The sequence below is a fragment of the Gigantopelta aegis genome, chromosome 5 (genome assembly GCF_016097555.1).
Source record: "Gigantopelta aegis isolate Gae_Host chromosome 5, Gae_host_genome, whole genome shotgun sequence".
Lineage (NCBI taxonomy): Eukaryota > Metazoa > Mollusca > Gastropoda > Neomphalida > Peltospiridae > Gigantopelta > Gigantopelta aegis.
In genome coordinates this window covers 26,279,333-26,304,271 of record NC_054703.1, presented here as the reverse complement: position 1 = coordinate 26,304,271, position 24,939 = coordinate 26,279,333, and the positions used below count along the sequence as shown (strand labels likewise).

Genomic DNA, 24,939 nt, shown 5'->3' with positions numbered 1-24,939 from the left:
TAAAATGTGCTGGGGTGAAGTTAATAGCCTTAGTTTAGAATGTGCTGTGCTGACGTGAAGTTAATAGCCTTAGTTTAGAATGTACTGAGGTGAAGTTAATAGCCTTAGTTTAAAATGTCCTGAGGTGAAGTTAATAGCCTTAGTTTAGAATGTGCTGAGGTGAAGTTAATAGCCTTAGTTTAAAATGTGCTGAGGTGAAGTTAATAGCCTTAGTTTAAAATGTCCTGAGGTGAAGTTAATAGCCTTAGTTTAAAATGTGTTGAGGTGAAGTTAATAGCCTTAGTTTAAAATGTGTTGAGGTGAAGTTAATAGCCTTAGTTTAAAATGTGCTGAGGTGAAGTTAATAGCCTTAGTTTAAAATGTGTTGAGGTGAAGTTAATAGTCTTAGTTTAAAATGTGCTGAGGTGACGTTAATAGCCTTATTTTAAAATGTGCTGAGGTGAAGTTAATAGCCGTAGTTTAAAATGTGCCGAGGTGTCATACAAATATTAATTCTGGGTTCAGTTGTCGACGGCCTCATTTCCAATATGGGCAGCCTGAGTTTCAAGTGTTTCCTTGCAGGCGGAGACAGGAAGCTGATGTAGAGTGCCACTCAACTTTCATAGATAAACTGGGTCAACATTTTCCTTCCACTTTGCAACATCCATACACAGAACTTCACATATGTTGTTTTCGCTTCCTATTTATTGCACGAGTTTATTGTGTGCAAGAATATATACCACGAGACCCAGTAGCAGTTGAGGTCAGGGCTTCTAGATTATGGTAGCCCCACTCCCATGGCTAGTGATATTCAATGTTGGGCTAGTAAATAACTACCATTGCCATGCCCGACGGCTAGTGAAATGTTTTTAGTCAAATGTTGCAGTAAGTTTATTTTGTAAATATGAATACCCTGCCCCCCCCCCTCCCCCCCCCAATGTTAGTATTTTTAAGCTCTATGCCCCTCTTTAGGTGACACATCTGATTATTACTATTATTTAGTAAAATTGTATTAACTTAAATATTTAAAGTAGGGCTAGTGAATTTTTAATCATGGCTAGTAAATTTTTTAAATCCCTGATCTCATGGCTAGTGGATTTTATAAAAAATCTAGAAGCCCTGTGAGTTGTATGTTCTTGTGCAGAATAAAGTGCAATAAATTCTAGAAGCCCTGTGAGTTGTATGTTCTTGTGCAGAATAAAGTGCAATAAATTCTAGAAGCCCTGTGAGTTGTATGTTCTTGTGCAGAATAAAGTGCAATAACTTCTAGAAGCCCTGTGAGTTGTATGTTCTTGTGCAGAATAAAGTGCAATAAATTCTAGAAGCCCTGTGAGTTGTATGTTCTTGTGCAGAATAAAGTGCAATAAATTCTAGAAGCCCTGTGAGTTGTATGTTCTTGTGCAGAATAAAGTGCAATAAATTCTAGAAGCCCTGTGAGTTGTATGTTCTTGTGCAGAATAAAGTGCAATAAATTCTAGAAGCCCTGTGAGTTGTATGTTCTTGTGCAGAATAAAGTGCAATAAATTCTAGAAGCCCTGTGAGTTGTATGTTCTTGTGCAGAATAAAGTGCAATAACTTCTAGAAGCCCTGTGAGTTGTATGTTCTTGTGCAGAATAAAGTGCAATAAATTCTAGAAGCCCTGTGAGTTGTATGTTCTTGTGCAGAATAAAGTGCAATAACTTCTAGAAGCCCTGTGAGTTGTATGTTCTTGTGCAGAATAAAGTGCAATAAATTCTAGAAGCCCTGTGAGTTGTATGTTCTTGTGCAGAATAAAGTGCAATAAATAGGAAGCGAAAACAATATATGTGAAATTTTTTTTTATTACATACCTTAATTCTTTTATTTGTATGAAAAGATTTTTTAATTTAACGTCAAAAGGTATGACAGAACTATTCTTTCTTAAATCTATGATTAATACTCCTTTCACAGGTTTACTTACAGGGACATACCCTAGTTTTTAAACACTACAGTATATTTTTCACTATTAGAGCCGTTTATCATCACTGAAATCAAACATTACTTATATGTTATTGTTTAGATGATCCATTTCCATACAACCGAAGCGTTTCTAGTCATCCTGGTGTTTCTAATACCACAAAATGCATATTTTAAAAAATGCACATGTGTCTGAGAAGTAGCGGTTATTGATTTGAGTTCTGGTCTATTTTTTAAAGGATATTTCCCAGTTTTAACGTCGCAAAGTCTTCTTTCACTCTGTTGTAACTTTATCCAAATGTGTTACAGGTTTGTAGATTAACTAAGCTTAGTGTTAATTTTCACGGGTTGAAACTAGGGCTGCACCTTTAATATTAAGAACCACACTCTGTGGCCAAGCCTGTAAGTTTGAAATAAGATGTGATATAATTTGTAAATCATTTATAAAGTAAATAAATACTTGTAAAACATATGCAACAAAAAGGCGCAAACTCCAGTAAGAATAAAAAGATATTTTCCCATTAAAAAGTTCAGGTCCATATTGCACATACATGTATATACAAGGGAAATTTATCACACAGGTTGAAAATATCTTCATCGCTATAATAAGATATGAAAATAATGTTGATACTAGAACATTAATTGTCATCGCTTTCATCTCAATCAGTTATAAGTTATAAAGGTTTCATCTCCATCTCTCTGCCTCTCTGTCTGTCTGTTGGTCTGTCTGTTGGTTTGTCTGTCCATCTGTCCCAAATATGGTTTTCCAGTGTCTCAAAATATTGAGCTGACATTTTGTATATAGCCTTATCATGTACAGTTGCAGATCAAGTTTGACATTCATGGCAGCATATATATCCATTTATGAGTTATGGCTCTTAAACTAAGTAGTACTGGCCTTGGTGGCGTCGTGATTAGGCCATTGGTCTACAGGCTGGTAGGTACTAGGTTCGGATCCCAGTCGAGGCATGGGATTTTTAATCCAGATACCGACTCCAAACCCTGAGTGAGTGCTCCGCAAGGCTCAATGGGTAGGTGTAAACCACTTGCACCGACCAGTGATCCATAACTGGTTCAACAAAGGCCATGGTTTGTGCTATCCTGCCTGTGGGAAGCGCAAATAAAAGATCCCTGTAGTGGCGACAGCGGGTTTCCTCTCAAACTCTGTGTGGTCCTTAACCATATGTCTGACGCCATATAACCGAAAATAAAATGTGTTGAGTGTGTCGTTAAATAAAACATTTCTTTCTCTGTCTGTTGGTTTGTCTGTCCATCTGTCCCAAATATGGTTTTCTAGTGTCTCAAAATATTGAGCTGACATTTTGTATATAGCCTTATCAAGTACAGTTACAGATCAAGTTTGACATTCATGGCAGCATATATATCCATTTATGAGTTATGGCTCTTAAAGGCATACTGTCACAGATTTAAGGACCTTATTTCTTTAAAAATGGATAATAAATAAAAATTACATTAATTGTTGGAAACCAAATCTAGCTATCGCATCACCTTAACTGAACCATGATGGAGTGAAATCCATGTAAACCCTCTCAACAATTTTAGTTTTTGAATTATGGACCATTGCCATAATTCAATTATTTTTACCAAATATCATTAATAAATGGAGTATGGTGGTTATGAAGATGGTTGAATAAAGTACATTTAGGGACAAATCAAATTATTTGTGTTCTGATAATACTTTGTTAGACCATTAAATAGGTCAGTGGTCTGTGACAATATGCCTTTAAACTAAGTACATGTAGATACTAACACTTTTTGGGCCAGTAGTAGGGATAATGTATTGTTTTAGCAGTATATCAAAATACTTGTTTATGTAGCTTTTTGATTGGTATGTTAAGATTCAAAATTACTTTTATGCTAGTTTATTTATTTATTTATTTTATTTATTTATTATTATCTGTTTATTATTGGGGTTTATTTCTTGTGAACAAAATTAGCAGGTGGTGAACTGTTGATATATTTACAGCTTAAGAATTACATTGATTTCGTGTTAGTCAAGTTATAACTGTTATTCTTCAGCAGTATGAATATAATTTGTAACATCCATCCATTCATCTACCTATCCATTGTTTCATCCATCTACCTATTTACTCATCCAGCCAGCCATCCAACCAGCCATCCAGCCATCCAGCCATATTTCCATCTCCAATCCAACCATCCATCCCAGCCAGCCATCCATCCATCTGTCTGTCCATCCATCCATCCATCCATCCATCCATCCTTCCATCCATCCTTTATTTTTTCCATCTCCAATCCAGCTCTCCATCAAACTATTCATCCATCCAGTCTTCCATCCATCCATCCATATCCATCCATCTACATACATCTGTCCCTTTATCTATCTCAATTCATCCATCCATCTCCGTCCATCCAATCTTCTATCCATTCCATATAGAAATTATTCATCATGATCACTGCATCCCATAATCGATCCACCTCCATTGTCCTTTCTGTTCATCCATCCAGCCAGCCAGCCAGCCAGCCAGCCAGCCATCAAGATAGCCAGCCTGTCAGCCATCCAGCCAGGCAACCAGCCAGCCAGCTAGCCAGCCAACTAGCAAGCCATCCACCAAGCCAACCTTATATTAATTTATTTATTTTGTTTTACCTTTCAGATGGTCCTGTCAGTGTACAAGACCCTGTAGACAACAGCATGTACACAAATCTGCAGGATGCAGCAGGCAACCAATCGGCATCCAAGGCTGCATTGTCCTCGTCCAATCAAAACAAGACATCGGGTCAGCAGCAAATGGACAAGCAGTCGGCCAATCAAAACTCAACAGAAGTCAACGGAAGCCTGATCGAGGACCGAAAGAACCTGAAGCACCTGCCCATAGAGGATGTTTTGGAGAAGGTCAAGTCCGTTGTTGCCGAGCTGGAAAAGTTCGAGGAGTTTAACAAGCCGGAGGTGATGCAGCTGCAGAAGTGTCTGGGTGACTTCTACTGGGATTATACCTCACACCGCAAGCAGATCGGCGACGCCATAGCAGACGCCGGTTATGCGGGTATATAAATTGTGGGATTTTTGTGGGGTTTTTACCTTTTATTTTATGACCATTTAATGACACCTGCCATTCCATATTGTGAACCCATTAGAGTCAAAAGGTGCTAGCTTCACTTACTCAGTTATCCATCCATCCATCCATCCATCCATCCATACATCCATCCATCCATCCATCCATCCATCCATTCATTCATTCATGTTTGGGCGAGACGTAGCCCAGTGGTAAAGTGCTTGCTTGATGCATGGACAGTTTGGGATTGATCCCTGTCAGTGAGCCCATTGAGATATTTCTCATTCCATCCAGTGCACCACGACTGGTACATCAAAGGCTGTGGTATGCGCTATCCTGTTTATAGGGTGGTGCATATAAAAGATCCCTTGCTGCTAATTGAAAAGAGTAGCCCATGAAGTGGCGACAGTGGGTTTCCTCTCTCAATATCTGTATGGTCGTTAACCATATGTCCGATGCCATATAACTGTAAATTAAATGTGTTGAGTGCATCATTAAATAACCATTTCCTCCCTTCCTTCCTAGCATTCATGTGTCATTTGTTCCATTTATCCATCCACCCATTCATTTATTCATTGATTTTTCATTAATTCCATTCTTCTATCCATCCATTCATTCATCCATCTATCCATTCATTCATCCATCCATCCATCCGTCTATCAGTTCATCCATCCATTCATCCATATATCCAGTTATCCATCCATCCATCCATCCATCCATCCATCCATCCATCCATCCATTCATTCATTCATCCATCGATCGATCCATTCATTCATTCATTCTTGTTGTATTTGTTCCAGCGATCACTGTGCGGATCTTGAAGGGTCTCAACACTATTGGTATATTTAAGAACGACGATGTCTGGTTTCCCACGTATTACACATACAACACGACGTGGAACTATTCAGACTGCAGCGAACTACTAGCCAGAGTAAGTCACAAAACACAATTACCTGTTCAAGCACGCTGTCCTGGGCAAACCTCAGCTACCTGGGCTGTCTGTCCAGGACTGTGTGTTAGTGTGTGTGTGTGTGACAGAGAGAGAGAGAGAGAGAGAGAGAGAGAGAGAGAGAGAGAGAGAGAGAGAGCAAGAGAGAAAGAGAAAGAAAGAGAGAGAGAGTGGTTAGTGAGAGAGAGAGAGAGTGGTTAGTGAGAGAGAGAGAGAGTGGTTAGTGAGAGAGAGAGAGAGAGTGGTTAGTGAGAGAGAGAGAGGAGAGGGAGAGAGAGAGAAACAGAGAGAGTGGTTAGTGTGAGAGAGGGAAAGAGAAAGAGAGAGGAAGTGATTAGTGTCTCTGTGTGTGTGTGTGTGTCAGAGTCAGAGTCAGAGTCAATGAATGAGTCAGTGAGTCGGTGAGTAGTGGTCTTAACCTACCCTCTGGGTGGGAGCCATACTGAGCTGTGAACCATATACCATGATATCAACAGGTGTGGGATCTAGCTCATTACAGGGGCAGGCCCAGTGGTAAAGTGCTTGCTTGATGCGCAGTCAGTTCAGGATCGATCCCCATCTGTAGACCCATTGGACTATGTCTCGTTCCAGGCAATGCACCACGACTGGTATATCAAAGGCCATGGTGTGTGTTATCCTGTCTTTGCGATGGTGCATATAACAGAATTCCTTGGTTGCTACTAATGGAAAATGTGGCAGGTTTCTTCTCTAAGACTATATGTCAAAATTACCAAATGTCTGACATCCAGTAGCCAATGATTAATATATCAGTGTGCTCTAGTGGTATTAACATTGTTAGATATATTGACAAGTGTGGTTTCTTTATTTTATGTTCCAGAATTTAGCAGAAGCAGATGCTGTGAGGTTGCTAACTCTCAACTGTGGTCACAAGCCTTATCTTAACGCAGTTCACAGCAAGGTGTGTACACAGTGTTTAAATATTGTAACATTAACCTTCTAATGCAGCCAGTGACCACCTAACTCTCAACTGTGGTCACAAGCCTTATCTTAACGCAGTTCACAGCAAGGTGCGTACACACAGTGTTTTAATATTATAACATTAACCTTCCAACCACCTAACTCTCAACTGTGGTCACAAGCCTTATCTTAACGCAGTTCACAGCAAGGTGAGTACACACAGTGTTTTAATATTATAACATTAACCTTCTAATGCAGCCAGTGACCACCTAACTCTCAACTGTGGTCACAAGCCTTATCTTAATGCAGTTCACAGCAAGGTGCGTACACACAGTGTTTTAATATTATAACATTAACCTTCCAACCACCTAACTCTCAACTGTGGTCACAAGCCTTATCTTAACGCAGTTCACAGCAAGGTTAGTACACACAGTGTTTTAATATTATAACATTAACCTTCTAATGCAGCCAGTGACCACCTAACTCTCAACTGTGGTCACAAGCCTTATCTTAATGCAGTTCACAGCAAGGTGCGTACACACAGTGTTTTAATATTATAACATTAACCTTCCAACCACCTAACTCTCAACTGTGGTCACAAGCCTTATCTTAACGCAGTTCACAGCAAGGTGCGTACACACAGTGTTTTAATATTATAACATTAACCTTCTGATGCAGCCAGTGACTACCTAACTCTCAGCTGTGGTCACAAGCCTTATCTTAATGCAGTTCACAGCAAGGTGCGTACACACAGTGTTTTAATATTATAACATTAACCTTCCAACCACCTAACTCTCAACTGTGGTCACAAGCCTTATCTTAACGCAGTTCACAGCAAGGTGCGTACACACAGTGTTTTAATATTATAACATTAACCTTCTGATGCAGCCAGTGACTACCTAACTCTCAGCTGTGGTCACAAGCCTTATCTTAATGCAGTTCACAGCAAGGTGTGTACACACAGTGTTAATGAGTCATTTAATTTAATGGTCTCCCTTTTGTGAGACAATTTTTATGACAAATAATTTTACAATTCATTAAGTTTGATCCCTGAATTTGTGACTGTCAGTCTGTCTGTCTGTCTGTCTGTCCCACATATAATTTTCCATATGCTTTTTCCACAATGCCTCAAGATATTTGCGTGTAGCTTTATCATGTACTGTTACAGATCAAGTTTGACTTTAGTGGTGATTTAATCTATTTAACTGAGTTATGGCCCTTGAACTAAGGAGATACGAAAATGTGTTTTCAGGATATTTATTTTCGAAATAGCTCAAGATATTGAGCTGAAATTATGTTTATCATGACATATTTTTGTTAAGGAGTATATAGTTACTAGTACCTTTGTGTTTCAGAATGTCTACTATGTGATAAAAGCGTCTATGAGTATTCTACACAATATTGCCAGAAATCCAACAGCCAAGACGTACTTCAAAGAAAACAAAACCTCAGAGGTAATCCTCCTTCATTATATATATCAGGAAGGAAACACCATTGTAAAGAGATCAGACCATCATCAGTTCGCAGCCATTCTATTTTTTCTCTTTCTTTTCAACTTATTTTCGTACTTATATCCAATTAAGGTTAAAGCACGCTGTCCTGGGCACACACATCAGCTATCTGGGCTGTCTGTCCAGGACAGTGGGTTAGTTGTTAGTGAGAGACACCTACCCACTGAGCCGTTAAAACTTGCTCTGGGTGGGAGCCGGTACCGGGCTGTGAACCCTGTACCTACCAGCTTTAAGTCCGATGGCTGTGTGACCTAGTGGTGTAGTTATTTAACAAAATCAACTTGTAACTTCCTGTTTCTCTTGTGTGTCAGGTGATCATGCCGTTCATAACGATGAACGACGATATGCTGAAGGTGCTAGCCATGCTGACACTGGCCTACATCGTGGAGGAGGAAGACAACGTCAAACTCATAGACGAAACAGGTTCGTCATCGTTTACGTCAACGTTTTTATGTAATGCATCCCTCGCAGTTTACATCAGCATTCAGCATTGCCGATATATAGAAACTGAAGTAAAATTGATAAACATCAGTATTTGTTTTTGTTGATGCATATTGTTTTGAGACATCCCAAGGTTGTGATTTTACTGTGGGAACGTGGTCACCCTCCTTACTTGCTGTTGTGTCAAAAAAATCTGACATTAAAATTGTCGATGGCAAGACAAATTCTGTGGTACCTTACCTGGTTTTCCACTGAGCCCTTCTCATGACAAATTATCCTGTATGTTGGATGGTACATATAAAAGGTCCTAATGTATGCTTGCTGCTCTGGGTAGTTTTTACTGTACTATATCTTCTTTTGTAATAATAAAAATTACTGTATATTTCCAGGAACTATCTAGGATATAGTGTTATGGATAGAGAAAGGTGTAGGTAGATTATACTTTATTGTCCATATTTCGAGGAACCATCAAGAATATATTATATTATGTACTGTTGTAATGATAGATATTTACTGTGTATATTTCCAGGAACTATCAAGAATATAGTGCAATGGATAGAGAAAGCTCTAGATAGTCCGAAGCGGCGCTTCAAAGGCTTCTGTCCAATGGAACTCACTCAGGGACTTGATAAACTCGCTGTCAATGATGGCAACAAATCACGGGTGAGTGGACCATTCTGTATTACACACCTGTTGAATATCACAGTTATTATACCATTAGTATGTTCATGCATTATAGTGTTCTGTATTACACACCTGTTGAATATCACAGTTATTATACCATTAGTATGTTCATGCATTATAGTGTTCTGTATTACACACCTGTTGAATATCACAGTTATTATACCATTAGTATGTTCATGCATTATAGTGTTCTGTATTACACAGCCACTGAATATATAGCATGTTCTTACATATTCTTTAATGATTTAAATACCCATATAAATAGATCCAGTTTTCATTTCTTCAGAGTTTAATCCATGCAAGGAGTTAATTTAAGAAGACAGAAACTTCCAATACATACATGTATAAGGACATTACAATTTGGTTGGAGCTGGACGTAGCCCAGTGGTATAGCGCTCGCTCGATGCACGGTCGGTCTGGGATCGATCCCCGTTGGTGGGCCCATTGGGCTATTTCTCATTCCAACCAGTGCACCACGACTGGTATATCAAAGGCTGTGGTATGTACTACCCTGTTTATGGGATGGTGCATATAAAAGAACCCTTGTTGCTAATCGAAAAGAGTAGCCCATGAAGTGGCGACAGTGGGTTTCTGTCTCAATATCTGTGTGGTCCTTAACCATATATCTGATGCCATATAATTGTAAATAAAATGTGTTGAGTGCGTCGTTAAATAAAACATTTCTTTCTTTCTGTTCTTTTAAAATTTGGTGGGTTTTTAGGTTAGTAAGGTTGCAATATATAGTGAAATAGTTTGTTTCTGTCAACAAATATCTGTATGAGTTGTTTCCCCTTTTGCTTTCAACATACACATACACAAATGTACGTTCGACATTCTGTATTTATTTTATTTTATTTTACTTTGGAGGAGTTTTGTAAACTATATTTTTAATACTTAATGTTCCTCAAGTTTTTCTCTTTTTAACTTTTTTTGGTATATTGAAGCTAAGTTAGTTTCCTTTGTAAGATCCTGTAATTTATAGAATTTCAGGGCTATAGCTCTGGCACTTGCCAAATTTGCCAATTGCGAATTTTGAAAACAGTTGGTGAATTTTATTTTAATTTGCAAAAAAAATAAAAAATTATGTACTAATTGACATTTTTTAGAAAATAACTATTGATTTCTGCAATTTTGTAAGTTTATTAGAAAATAACTATTGATTTCTGCAATTTTGTAAGTCTATTAGAAAATTAAGCAAAACGTTTTGCTCACCCAGAGCTAGCCCCTGAATTTCAATCAGAGATGTATTTTTTTTTTTTTTTATGTACATTTTCAAATGAAAGAAATGTCCATATATGGCAATAAGTTCTAGAATGAAAATATTCATCAGAATTGAACAATGTACCATTCATATTTTGTTGATATCATGTTATATGTTTAAAAAATAAATATACATGTATGATAAAAATAACTTTCAGATTATTGAAGTTGCTATTCCATTGTTTGTGAATACTTTCTAGAATTCACATTTTGTTTATATCATGTTATATTTACAAAAAATAGATCTGTAATAAATTAATTTTCAGATCATTGACGAAGGTTCTATTCCATTGTTTATGAAGATTGGGATATTCTAAAATAAATTCAGTGAAACTGGTCTAAACCGGATAACACCGGGGAGGGGGACCTAATATTTATCCCATTTAGACAAGATCCTGTGTTTAAAGTCACATTTTAGAATTTAGAAAATTTGGGATTTCGGAACTGGGCCAGTTTGACAGGATTCTAGTTTGTTCAGTGTCCGGTTTAGACAGTGTCTGGTTTAGACAGGTTCCACTATATACAATAAATTAAATTTCAGATCATTGACGAACATGCTATTCCGTTGTGTATGGAGATTTGGACTTTTTAAAATAGCTAAATTAAATTTCAGATCATTGACGAAGGTGATATTCCGTTGTTTATGGAGATTTAAACTTTTTAAAATAGCTATACAATAAATTAAATTTCAGATCATTGACGAAGGTGCTATTCTGTTGTTTATGAAGATTTGAACTTCTTAAAATAGCTAAATTAAATTTCAGATCATTGATGAAGGTGCTATTCCGTTGTTTATGGAGATTTGGACTTTTTAAAATAGCTATACAATAAATTAAATTTAGATCATTGACGAAGGTGCTATTCTGTTGTTTATGGAGATTTGGACTTTTTAAAATAGCTAAATTAAATTTCAGATCATTGACGAAGGTGATATTCCGTTGTTTATGGAGATTTGGACTTTTTAAAATAGCTAAATTAAATTTCAGATCATTGACGAAGGTGATATTCCGTTGTTTATGGAGATTTGGACTTTTTAAAATAGCTAAATTAAATTTCAGATCATTGACGAAGGTGATATTCCGTTGTTTATGGAGATTTGGACTTTTTAAAATAGCTAAATTAAATTTCAGATCATTGACGAAGGTGCTATTCCGTTGTTTATGAAGATGTTGTTACACGATGACCCACGGGAACATAGTGTAACTGCACGTTGTATATGGACGTTGTCATTTGACAAAGGTGTCAAACAGAAATTTATAGACTATCAAAATCTCGTGCCCACGTTAGAAAAGCTGGCGGACAGTTCGGACAAGGAGGTGCATAAAAATGCCAGTGGTGCGTTGTGGATACTTAAAGGAGAAATCGACCCAACCAGTGAACGTAAGTTTATTTTGTGCTCATTTTCCCAGGGGGCGGGATGTAGCCCAGTGGTAAAGCACTCGCTTGATGCACGGTCGCTTTGGGATCGATCCCCATTTGTGGGCCTATTGGGTCAGGCCCGTAGCTAGGATTTTGAGGGGGGGGGGGGGGGGATCATTTAGGCTTATGGTGAGGTACAAAGTGCCTCACACGAGGGCGCAAAGTGCCTGAGTTGCTTACAGGGGTCCGGGGGCATATTGGAAAAAAAACGTCACCGGTAGGGGGTGGGTGGGTCGTTAAACAAACCCCACATTGGCTACAGGCCTGTGGGTTATTTCTCATTCCAGCCTGGTATATCAAAGGCTGTAGTATGTGCTGTCCTGTCTGTGGGATGGTGCATATCAGAGATCCCTTGCTGCTAATGGAAAAATGTAGCAGGTTTCCTCAATTTGACTGTGTCAAAATTACCAAATGTTTGACATCCAATAGCCGATGATTTAATCATCAATGTGCTCTAGTGGTGTTGTTAAACAAAACAAACTTCTTCAATTTCACAGGGGTGATCAAATGTCCAGTCACCTCATCTCAGGTGACTGATAAATCTGGCAGATGTGACCTACAAAATAATATTACTGCAGCCAACGGGGGCACTCATAAATGTCTGTTCCGGATTGGGTATCTGGCTATCCAGATGCTCGAAACCTTTGTGGTATATGAGCATGGGAAACGTTACACACACACACACACATGCACACACACGCACACATGCACACACACATGCACACACACACACACTCACACACACACACACACACACACACACACTCATAAATGGGGAAATAAAAATCATAATTTCTCTATGAAAAATTGTCATACATTGGTGTAACGTACAATGTCATTGGACGATTTGACGCGTACAAACCAATGACCATGTCAGTATACTACAAATAAATAAGCAAATTTGTTTGATGTATGCAGGCCTAAATATCTAATCAAGATTATAATCCACTGTGTTTTTTTCATTACATATGATTTTAAACAGTGTTCGAAATAAAAAAAGAAGAAAGAAATGTTTTATTTAACGACGCACTCAACACATTATTTTACGGTTATATGGCGTCAGATATATGATTAAGGACCACACAGATTTTGAGAGGAAACCCGCTACTCTTCCGATTAGCAGCAAGGGATCTTTTATTTGCGCTTCCCACACGCAGGATAGCACAAACTATGGCCTTTGTTGAACCAGTTATGGATCACTGGTTGGTGCAAGTGGTTTACACCTACCCATTGAGCCTTGCGGAGCACTCACTCAGGGTTTGGAATCGGTATCTGGATTAAAAATCCCATGCCTCGACTGGCATCCGAACCCAGTACCTACCAGCCTCTAGACCGATGGTCTAACCATGACGCCACCGAGGCTGGTGTGTTCGAAATAAGCACTTGTCCATTTGTCCTGACAAGTGAAAATCTGCTTGGACAAGCAAAATGTTACTCAATGGTTGTCCAGCAGACAAGTAAAAATGTTCAGTGAAGTTTTTGAGAAATCAAAAATGTGGTCCTTGTCCTTGTCCTTGTACTTGAATAAAACAAAACATTTATTTGGACAAGCGCTGGACAAGTAGATTTCTCGATGTACTTGTCCGTTGGACAAATAAAAATTCTGCTTATTTCTATCGCTGCCGAATGAAAAATTGTAAACTTTATTAATATTATGATGACCTGAATTATACAATGTACAAATAACATACATTATAATAATAAACATTGATAATATAACAGTGTGCGATTCTGGTTTAAAAAATTTAAGTGTCATAAGGACTCCCTGTTTGCAAATCTTTAGAACCCGCCACCAACCCAGTGAGCCCTGCCATGCGTCTCCAGTAGAACAGAAGATAAATAAATGTTTCGCTGTTCAAGACTGGCTTCCCAGGATTTTGAGATATACATTGTATGTTGACTGTGTCATTTCGAAGAATCAATGTAATTTGTACATATAATTTTTACGAGCCATGTGGACTCGTATGCTAGCTAAGCTAGAGAGTCCTATATGATTTTTGCGAGCCTCAGGCTTCCAGACTCTCTTCAAAATTGCACACTGTATAACATTTAGACAATTTCTTGAATTTCAAATTAGTCAAGGTGAATCTTAAAAGTAGGCTACAAAGCATTCATCTAGCAGTTTTTCCTCTAAACATTTGCCAACTATCTCAAAGAGGTCATTAATTCAGTTTTAATGTGCAGCATATAAAAACCAGTCTAACAAATGTTATAGCAACAAAATGCTGGCTAAAATTAAAGTCAGTCATAATTATTATTGTGTTTCTTCATGATGTCTTTATTTCTTATACCAGGTCCAAAATCGGCAGTAAAAGCAAAAAGTCATATTTTCATTAGCTATTCATGGACTGACCAGAAACAAGCCAAGGAAATACTCGACAGACTCAAGGTGAGATTTACTCCCAACAAATCTATCTGTCCATCAGCTGGTGCAGGTGGGTGGGTGGGTGGGGGGGTGGGGGGAGGGTGAGCAGGATGCACCTCAGTTGATGAATCAGTTGGTGTGGTGTGGGAAGGGGTGGGGTGGGAAGGGGTGGGGGGGGGGGGGGGTGGGAGTTTGCAGTGTCAACCAGTGATACCAAAACTGGTACATGAAAGGCCTTGGTATGCACTGTCTGAATTGCATAAGTATCTACATGTAGACTGTGACATTAGTTTTCATCTTTCACTGATCTAGATAAAGTTTTTTCTCATTCCAACCAGTGCACCACAACTGGACAAAGACTGTGCATGGTATGCGCTTTGCTGCCTGTGGGAAAGTGCATATAAAAGATCCCTTTCTGCATTAGAAAAAATGTAGCTGGTTTCCTCTGATGACTATGGGGGGGGGGGGGGGGGGGGGATTTACATGTAGCTCAGTTGGTTGAGTGCTCACTTGAGGTGCTTGCGTCGCAGGATCGAACCACCTCGGTGCACCCATTCAGCTGACTGGGTTTTTTCTTGTTCCAACCAGTGCACCACAACTGGTGAAAGGCCGTGGTATGTGCTTTGCTGTCTGTGGAAAAAGTGCATATAAAAATATCCCTTGCTGCATTAGGAAAAAACGTAGCAGGTTTCCTCTTATGACTGTGTGTCAGATTTACCAAATAATATGTTTGACATCCAATAGCCAATTATTAATTAATCAATGTGCTCTAGTGGTGTCGTGAAACAAAACAACCTTAACTTGATTTAGATAACATGTCAAACTATAGCCTGTCCCTTTAAAGATGTATATAGGACAAACAATGATGTACAGTTAAATGTTAATGTAACGTGATAGTGAAGTTTAAAGGAACAGACCCTAGTTTTTAAACACTAAGGCATATTTTTCACCTAGACTCTATAGTTTCAACCCGTAAAAAATGGACACTAAGTTTTGTTAATTTACAAACCTGTAACAAATTTGGTTACCATAGAGTGAGACAAGAGTCTGTGACGTTGAAATACCCTTAAAAATAGACTAAAACGCGACTCCATAACCGTTGGTTCTCAGATGCACATGCGTTTTTAAAAATATTTAAAAATGCATTTTGTGGTATTACACACACCAGGATGACCAGAAACACTTCGGTTGTACGGAAATGGATAATCTAAACAATAAAATATAAGTAATGTTTGATTTTAATGATCATAAACTGCTCTAATAGTGAAAAATATGCCTTAGTGTTTAAAAACTAGGGTTTGTCCCTTTAAAGTTAATCACCTCCTATTTGTAAATAATAGTCATCCTGTTACAGTAATATTGTGGTGTTACGTATTTTCTACAGGCTGAAGGTTACTCGGTGTGGATCGACATAGAGCAGATGGGCGGATCTACGTTAGAGGCGATGGCTGGTGCCATCGAAAACGCAGCCGTCGTCTTGGTGTGCATGTCTGAGAAGTACAAACAGAGTCCAAACTGTCGCACAGGTAATCTGTCCCTTTGCTTTTTATCAGTCAATTTTTATTTGTCCAAACTGTCGCACAGGTAATCAATCCCTTTGGTTTTTATTGGTCAATTTTAATTTGTCCAAACTGTCGCACAGGTAATATCTCCTGTTGGTTTTTATTGGCCACTGGTTTTTATCGGTCAATTATAATTTGTCCAAACTAGCGCACAGGTAATCACTTTGGGTTTTATCGATTAATTATAAATTGTCCAAACTGTCACACAGGTAATATCTCCTGTTGGTTTTTATTGGCCAATTTTTATTTGTCCAAACTGTCGTACCCAACATAATATGTCCCTTTGGTTTTTATCAGTTGATTTTTATTTGTCCCCTACCGGTTCAGCCAGAGAGAACTATATAGGTTTCATTTCTGTCTGTCTGTCTGTCTGTCTGTCTGTCCATATATTGCTTTAGCAGTACTCTCAGAATGTTTGTTATATTTGGTGCACACATTATTTATAAATTATTTTGGTGCACACATTATTTATAAATTATTTTGGTGCACACATTATTTATAAATTATTATGTTGTTAAATCTCTTCGAATTTACATTTTGAAAATTGTTTAAAGTTGTGGTCCACTGAGTATTTCCAATAACTGCATAGCTGTTTTGAGAATCTATATTAGTAAATCATAAAAAGTTCTGTCCCTTAGACCGTGTGTTTTATTAAGATATTAATCGGGCTATGAATTAAGCATGTTTCCATGCTTTTGAGAATCTCAGATTTTGGTTTTGAAGTGTAAGATTGTGAGATCAAATCCCAAAATATCTACATTACAGAATTTTCATGATTCCTGCTAAATTTATAGTTGGGTAATTATATATATATATATGAGAGTATTTAAAAAAAAACAGAAACATGAAAAATCACACTCTTCAAAGCATCAGTGATGGTTGGCTCATTATATTCCTTATTGCAGCAGTCTTTTTTTATCTTTTGGCTGTCTTTTTTTTGTTGTTGAAATAATATATATGTATATGTATATGAAGAGTTCAGGCGCAAAACGCAATATAAACCATTTTCTTTCTAGTTTTTAGTTAAAGCCATTAATTTATGTCAGTAATGGCTAATCGTAGGCCCGCTGATTTGCTGCAAAATGTGATTGATCCTTATGAAATTGTATTGGGTAAATCCCATTATTTTTTATCAAAACGCGATATACACCAATTAAAAAAAATTTTTTTTACTGAAAATTAAAAATGGATATATCGCGTTTTGCGCCTGAACTCTTCATATGTATATGTATATGTATATGTATATGTATATGTATATGTATATGTATATGTATATGTATATCTATCTATCTACCGATCTACCAATCTATCTACGTACCTACCTACCTACCTACCTACCTACCTACCCACCGACCCACCGACCGACCTACCTACCTACCTACCTACCTACCTACCCACCTACCCACCTATCGACAAGTTAAAATATTGGCGGACCTGTAATTTCTAGATGTATTTATCCGGTGGACTAGTAAAAAATTATTCTTATTTCTATCACTGTATATATATACTCTCTTGGTTTTTTTAAACTTTATATGTATTTTGAAATAATAATTTTTTACCTAATATGTGTTTTTCTAATATTTCAGAGGCGGAGTATACGTTCCAGTTGCGGAAAGACTACATTCCACTGATGATGCAGAAAAAATATCGACCTGACGGCTGGCTAGGTCTTATCCTCGGAGCCAAACTTTTCTTCGACTTCAGCGGGAAATACCCGTTTGAAAAATCCATGTCTGGATTACTAAAGGAATTACGAGGCCGAGGGCAGAAGGCAAATTTGAGTGTAGAGCCAAGCGTTGGTAAGAATTAAATTAATAAAAATATTAAGGCTGTTTCCAAAATTAATTTGGGAGGAGGTGGGTGAGAATAGGTATAGTTACACATATGTTTTTAGGGTAGTTACACATGTTTTAAGGGTAGTTATACATATGTTTTAAGGGTAGTTGCACATATTTTAAGGGTAGCTACACATGTTTTAAGGGTAGTTACACATGTTTTAAGGTTCGTTACACATATGTTTGAAATTATTAAATGCAAATTATGTTTTAAGGGTAGTTACACATATGTTTTAAGGGTAGTTTACACGTATGTTTAAGGGTAGTTACACATATATTTTAAAGGTAGTTATATGTATGTTTTAAGGGTAGTTATATGTATGTTTAAGGGTAGTTACATGTATGTTTTAAGGGTAGTTATATGTATGTTTAAGGGTAGTTACACATGTTTTAAGGGTAGTTAGACATATGTTTATGGGTAGTTAGACATATATTTTAAGGGTAGTTAAACATGTTTTAAGGGTAGTTACTCATATGTTTTAAGGGTAGTTACACATATGTTTTAAGGGTAGTTACTAGGACTCAAAGTGCTGAAGTGTTGTTACGCAAATATTGCATTCCTCTCTTTATCATATCAACAATTGCTGAAGAAAAGAATGTTCATATAAGATTGGAGTGGTAGGTTGGGAGATTTTTGTTTTATGACATGGATTCTTGTTTGAAATTATTAAATGCAAATTATGCCGAGTTATTCATAAAGATTTACTTACATGTAGGATTTCTTTGGTTGTGTGGTGGGACGTAACCCAGTGGTAAAGCGATCGATCCTTGTCGGTGGGCCCATTGGGATAGTTCTTGTTCCAGCCAATGCACTACAACTGATATATCAAAGGCCATGGTATGTGCTATCCTGTCTGTGGGATAGTGCATATGAAAGATCCCTTGCTACTGATGAAAACATTTGGCGGGTTTCCTCTCATAGACTATATGTCAAAATTACCAAATGTTTGACATCCAATAGCCGATGATTAATAAGTCAATGTGCTCTAGTGGTGTTGTTAAACAAAACAAACTTTAACTTTTCTTTGGTTATTTACCATTATGTGTTATACAGTTTGCTGTCATAAAAGGAGTTCTGGGTTGTATACTCACGCTAAATCCACCCCAGATTTGTCTTCTTAATCAGTGTTCACTTGTAGTAGACCGGCCTCAGTGGCGTCATGGTTAGGCCATCGGTCTACAGGCTGGTAGGTACTGGGTTCGGATCCCATTCGAGGCATGAGATTTTCAATCCAGACACCGACTCCAAACCCTGAGTGTGTGCTCCGCAAGGCACAGTGGGTAGGTGTAAACCACTTGCACTGACCAGTGATCCATAACTGGTTCAACAAAGGCCATGGTTTGTGCTATCCTGCCTGTAGAAAGCGCAAATTAAAGATCTCTTGCTGCCTGTCGTAAAAGAGTAGCCTATGTGGCGACTGCGGGTTTCCTCTAAAAAAAAAAAACAGTGTCAGAATGACCATATGTTTGACGTCCAATAGCCGATGATAAGATAAAAAAATCAGTGTGCTCTAGTGGCGTCGTTAAATAAATAAAACAAACTTTACTCAGAAACATTTACCGTATATACGATATTTTGTTTTTCAGATGAAGTTGATGGCCCTTCAGAAGTGTGTACCACAGTGGACACGCTGAAGGCGAACCCCCACCGCAGTACCCACCCTTACACGAGTAGCGCTGTCCCTGGAAATGCTCAGATGACGAGGGATGACGTCCAGAAGTGGCTCATGGGAAATCAATTAGAAAAGTAAGTCTAAATATTGTTGCGCGATGTAGCCCAGTGGTAAAGCGCTTGCTTTATACACGGTCGGTTTAGGATTGATCCCCATCGGTGGGCCCATTGAGCTATTTCTCGTTCCAGACAGTGCATCACGACTGGTATACTAAAGGCCATGGTATGTGTTTTCCTGTTTGTAGGATGATGCATATAAAAGATCCCTTGCTACTAATGGAAAAATAAATGTAGCAGGTTTCCTCTCTAAGACTACATGTACATGTCAAAATTACCAAATGTTTGACATTCAGTAGACGATGGTTATTAAATTAATGTGCTCTAATGGTGTCGTTAAACAAAACAAACTTAAGCTTTCCAAATATTGGGGGCGTGGGGGGGGGGGGGGGGGATAATAGAATGTTTAAAAATGATAATTATATTTTGAATTAGGAAGCTGCTTATTTAAATTATGTGGCTATGTTGACCTTTTGCTTACCTGTACATGACTGTTTATTCCAACCAGCTATCCATGACTGACATATAAAAGGCTGTGGTATGTGATGTCCTGTCAATGGATAAAAAATATATAAAAGATTCCTTGCTGCTAATGGAAAAAAATGTTGCAGGCTTCCTCTAGGTGCCATTAAACAAAAAATCTTTTTAATTTTCATTACTCACATATTTTACTTTAAAACTTTATAAATAGATAAAATAATATTTATTATCAAAGGATAAATATGATTTGTGTGGGATTTCAAATTGTTATGATAGTTTAGAGTAATTATATAATGCAACGACCGGCCTCGGTGGCGTCGTGGCAGGCCATCGGTCTACAGGCTGGTAGGTACTGGGTTCGGATCCCAGTCGAGGCATGGGATTTTTAATCCAGAGACCGACTCCAAACCCTGAGTGAGTGCTCCGCAAGGCTCAATGGGTAGGTGTACACCACTTGCACCGACCAGTGATCCATAACTGGTTCAACAAAGGCCATGGTTTGTGCTATCCTGCCTGTGGGAAGCGCAAATAAAAGATCCCTTGCTGCTAATCGGAAGAGTAGCCCATGTAGTGGCGACAGCGGGTTTCCTCTCAAAATCTGTGTGGTCCTTAACCATATGTCTGACGCCATATAACCGTAAATAAAATGTGTTGAGTGCGTCGTTAAATAAAACATTTCTTTCTTTCTTTCTATATAATGCAACATTCAAAGTTATGTGAACTATGAACTTTGACCTGCATGCATGGTGATATGCTATATGTATTTGGTATAATTTTACCTATATTTGTATGGAAAGAAATAAGGGGTCAATCACATTAACTCTAACAGGAAAGACTAACTGCATGCAACCAAAAGCCTCATTCTTATAGTTAAAGTTTGTTTTGTTTAACGACACCACTAGAGCTCATTGATTTAGTAATCATCGGTTATTGGATGCCAAACATTTGGTAATTTTGACATATAGTCTTAGAGAGGAAACCCGCTACTCCATTAGTAGCAAGGGATCTTTTATATACACCATCTCACAGACAGAATAGTGTATACCACGGCCTTTGATATACCAGTCGTGAAATAATTCTTAGTGTCAGAAAGTTGACTCAGACGATGTTACTGACATTTAATATCACATTATTAACATTCAATCCAACATTACATTTTAGTACTTAGAAAGACATCAGGGAAAGTGCATGTAAAAGATCCATTGTTGCATTAAGAAAAATGTAGCAGATTTCCTGTGATGACTACGAGTCAGAATTACCAAATGTTTGACATCCAATAGTCGATGATTAATTAGTCAACGTGTTCTAGTGGTGTTGTTAAACAAAACAAACTTCTTTCTATAAAGGCATTATAGACCATCGCCTACCTGTCTCAACTTCTTCCACGGGTGCAGTCTCTGTGTATTTCCCTGCACCCACCTGGCATCCTCGTCCTCTGCCGCTAATAAAACTGGTCTGACCCACGGCACTAACTAACGACTGCCAGTAGTAAGGGTGCATAGTAGGTAGTTACAAGTGCCTCTTAACAATGCCAGAATTAACTACTGAACACTCCCCGAAGTGGTCAGACTAAGTCCACAGCTAAAAGCTGATGGGGAATGGCAGGTGTGTGGCACAGAGACAAGGACTGGAGAGACAAGGACTGGGATGTGGAGGTGGACAGCGAAAGAAGTTAAAAGATAGGAGTTGCCAGATCGGGAAGAAATGAGATGGAATTCAAAGGAGAGAAAGGAAAGGGGGCAGTGGGATAAAAAAAATATAAAAATAAAAAAATAAAAAATAAAGACATTATATTTTCTTTCTTTTTTCTTAAATTTATTGTTGTGTTGATTCATGTACTGATTTAACAAAACAAAAATTAACTCATTTTTAAAATTTATTTACAGTTGTATGACATTATTCAACCAGTTTGATGGACGACTGGTTTGGCAGCTCAAAGAAATGAAACAGGAGGTGACTAGACTTTCAATATGCTTCACATGTGTTGGAATTACTTCTTCAGATATCTTGAGATGTCTCACCGCTATTGATTTTACATATAGCTTAGCATGCCGACATTACACGTACCTAGTGTTTGCAGGCATCGAAATAAGCATTGTGTCTGGTAACTCATTTACAGGTTACTACAACTATATAAAAGTTAGAATTGAATTCCTGTTACTACTACTTTTAAAGCAGACGTTTCTGAAATTGTATTGTTGCACGTGAACATTGGTACAAGAAACAAAATCCGGAAGTAAATTTATCTAGTGGGTGTTGCTTAAATGCAGATTGCCGAAATTGCGTGCAATTGCACAAGTGTGCACAAACATCAGTGCAATTTCGTACAAGAAAACAAAACGCGGAAGTAAATTCATCTAGTGGACGCTGCTTAAACACGGAATGACTATAATTGCTTGCAATTGCACAAGTGTGCGCGAACATCAATACTATTCTTTACGAGAAAATGAAATGCGGAAGTCTGGAATACATTGCCTGGTGTACATTCGGAAACAAAACTACTATTACGTTGAAATTGTTGTCGAGAACGAAACACCATTCTCGACTTTTCTTACATGTGGTAACCTGAAACACCGTTCTCGACTTATTTTGATGCCTGTTTTTAGAATTACTTGGAATTTTTTCATCGATTATCACAGACACAGATCCAGGGTGGGGAAGTTGACGGAGTTTGGACCTCCATGCATTGACCACTAATATGCAAATTTTATTTAAGTACACACAGTTTTATGCAGACCCCCTCCGCCTACAACAAATCATGGATCTGTCCATGCATCAGTTTAACACCATCTAATCAATTCTCAATTACTTACTTATGCCCGTTGTCCCTTCTGGTGCCCAGGCCATTGACTAAAGTTTTCCAGGTGTATCCTGTCTTCTTGGTGTCCCCCTGGAGGTCCCTTCGCCATGTCTTCTTTGGGCAGCCTCTTTTCCTTCTGCCTTGTGGATTCCATGTCAGAGCCTGCCTGGTGATATTCAAAATTACACAATCAATAATAATTATAATAATAAAAATCAATAGGCTTTAGTGGTGTCGATCATTAAAGGGACATTCCTGAGTTTGCTGCATTGTAAGATGTTTCCGACTAATAAAATATTTCTACGATTCAACTTACATATTAAATATATTTTCTTGTTTAGAATATCAGTGTCTGTATATTCAATGTGTTTCTGGTCGTCTTAATATTTGTAAAAAGCCCAAACTGGATTTTGTCTTCAAATAATTTCGTACGTACGAAAAAAAAACAGTTTGTGAATAAAATGAATTTTAACTTAGAAAAAATATTAGAACGACCAGAAACACGTTTAATATACAGCCATTAATATGTTATGCAGAAAAATATATTTGATATGTAATTACAGTCGTCAAAACGTCTCTGTTAGTCAATAACATCTTAAAAATTGCAGCAAACTCAGGAATGTCTCTTTAAACAAAACAAACTTTAACTAAGTTTTATATATTTATTTCAGGCGCCCGAATATTTCTACCAGTGCCTTGAGAAGCGGTTGAACCTGGGTTTAATAGACATGTTGAAACTAGCAGCTGCTCTAGACCAGTTACACTGAAGAGGAAACAAAGATATATTTATTTAAAATGATGACATATAAAATGTACATATACACATTCGCATGGTACATGTGTGCATGTAGATACTCACAGAACAATGACAGTGTACAGAGTTCTGCCTTGAAATGTTTCAGTGGTGAAAATACCGCGTCACACTAGCAGACTTGTCATGAAAAACAACTGAGGGGAGTGATTAATTGCTCCCCTAACTTAGATTGTAGGGAGCCATTTAAGATATTACCATATTGAAACAATATAAATTCACATGCTAAGGGGAGCTAAAAATTACTCTCCTTGAACTTGTCTCAGGGGAGTGATAGGGAGCCAGTGTGATAGCTCCCCTTATATGGCAAGGGCCCTGTTCCACAAAATAACGTAGCTACGGTTAATTGCAGTGACTTGAAATGAATTTTACAACTGCAGTAAATTGGCACCATAAACTTTACAGCCATTCCACAAAGCAACTTTATGGTAGTCGTATGTGCCCCTTTAATTATTAAAATCTTCTTTGTGAAGAAATGTGAATTAGATATGTAATAAATTGGTTACGGACTTTTCAGAACATCTTGGATGTATTCATTGGTATCAGACATCCATAAAGTAACTTTGTCACTTTATTTGCTAAGTGATAATTGCCGAATGCATAAGACGGAGAGTTTTCTCCCGTATTTTCGTGTAACGGTCGTATGGCCTAGAATGTTTTTCATCGACCGCCGAGTTTCATAAAAGGTATTTGGTATGTATTACATCCATTTTTGCACAAAAAGTTAGTATCCTTAGAAAATGATAAAATCATCATTTAACTGCCATTTGACATCTACTTTAGTGGATTACAACTGCCTCGTAACTATTTTAAATTTTTACTTTAATTTACGATGATAGTAAGCTACGCCACATCGTGGAACGGGCTGGTGATCGTGGAAACCATTACGGTCGCGATGGTAGGTATTTACAGGGATAGTAGTGCTAAGATCGATAGTAGTGCTAAGATCGCATCGTGGAATGGGGCCCAGGTCTGCATTAATCTTTACTAAGGTTTGAAATTCATGACTTTATTATGCTGAAATCAAGCATGTTAGTACGGTCGACAGCACTATAGATCTGAGCCCTGTTCCGCTAAGCGATCTTAACGCTAAAATCACCTTAAGTGCATATGATAATTATGCACCTAAGGTGATCTTAGCACTAAGATCGCTAGAGTGATTAATGTACAGGGCACCGTTTTACGAAGTGATCTTAGCTCTAAGATCACCATAAGGCATAACTACT

General features: G+C 37.8%; 1 protein-coding gene across 1 annotated transcript; it reads left to right on the top strand.

Annotated features, from left to right (window-relative positions):
• The first annotated feature begins 4,553 nt into the window (after positions 1-4,553).
• LOC121373745 lies at positions 4,554-24,518 on the top strand. Its single transcript, XM_041500499.1, has 13 exons — positions 4,554-4,940; positions 5,750-5,880; positions 6,737-6,817; positions 8,172-8,270; positions 8,639-8,750; positions 9,298-9,431; positions 11,843-12,092; positions 14,426-14,520; positions 15,881-16,022; positions 17,645-17,857; positions 19,481-19,640; positions 21,989-22,055; positions 23,574-24,518. Exons 1-13 carry the CDS (start codon positions 4,589-4,591, stop codon positions 23,667-23,669), a joined length of 1,932 nt encoding a protein of 643 aa, XP_041356433.1. The 5' UTR covers positions 4,554-4,588; the 3' UTR covers positions 23,670-24,518.
• The last annotated feature ends 421 nt before the right edge of the window (positions 24,519-24,939 follow it).

Coding starts and splice junctions, on each gene's coding strand:
- LOC121373745 (XM_041500499.1), top strand. CDS start 4,589: ATGTACACAAATCTGCAGGATGCAGCAGGCAACCAATCGGCATCCAAG. Junction 8,751..9,297: donor CAAACTCATAGACGAAACAG/GTTCGTCATCGT, acceptor GTATATTTCCAG/GAACTATCAAGAATATAGTG. Junction 16,023..17,644: donor GAGTCCAAACTGTCGCACAG/GTAATCTGTCCC, acceptor CTAATATTTCAG/AGGCGGAGTATACGTTCCAG.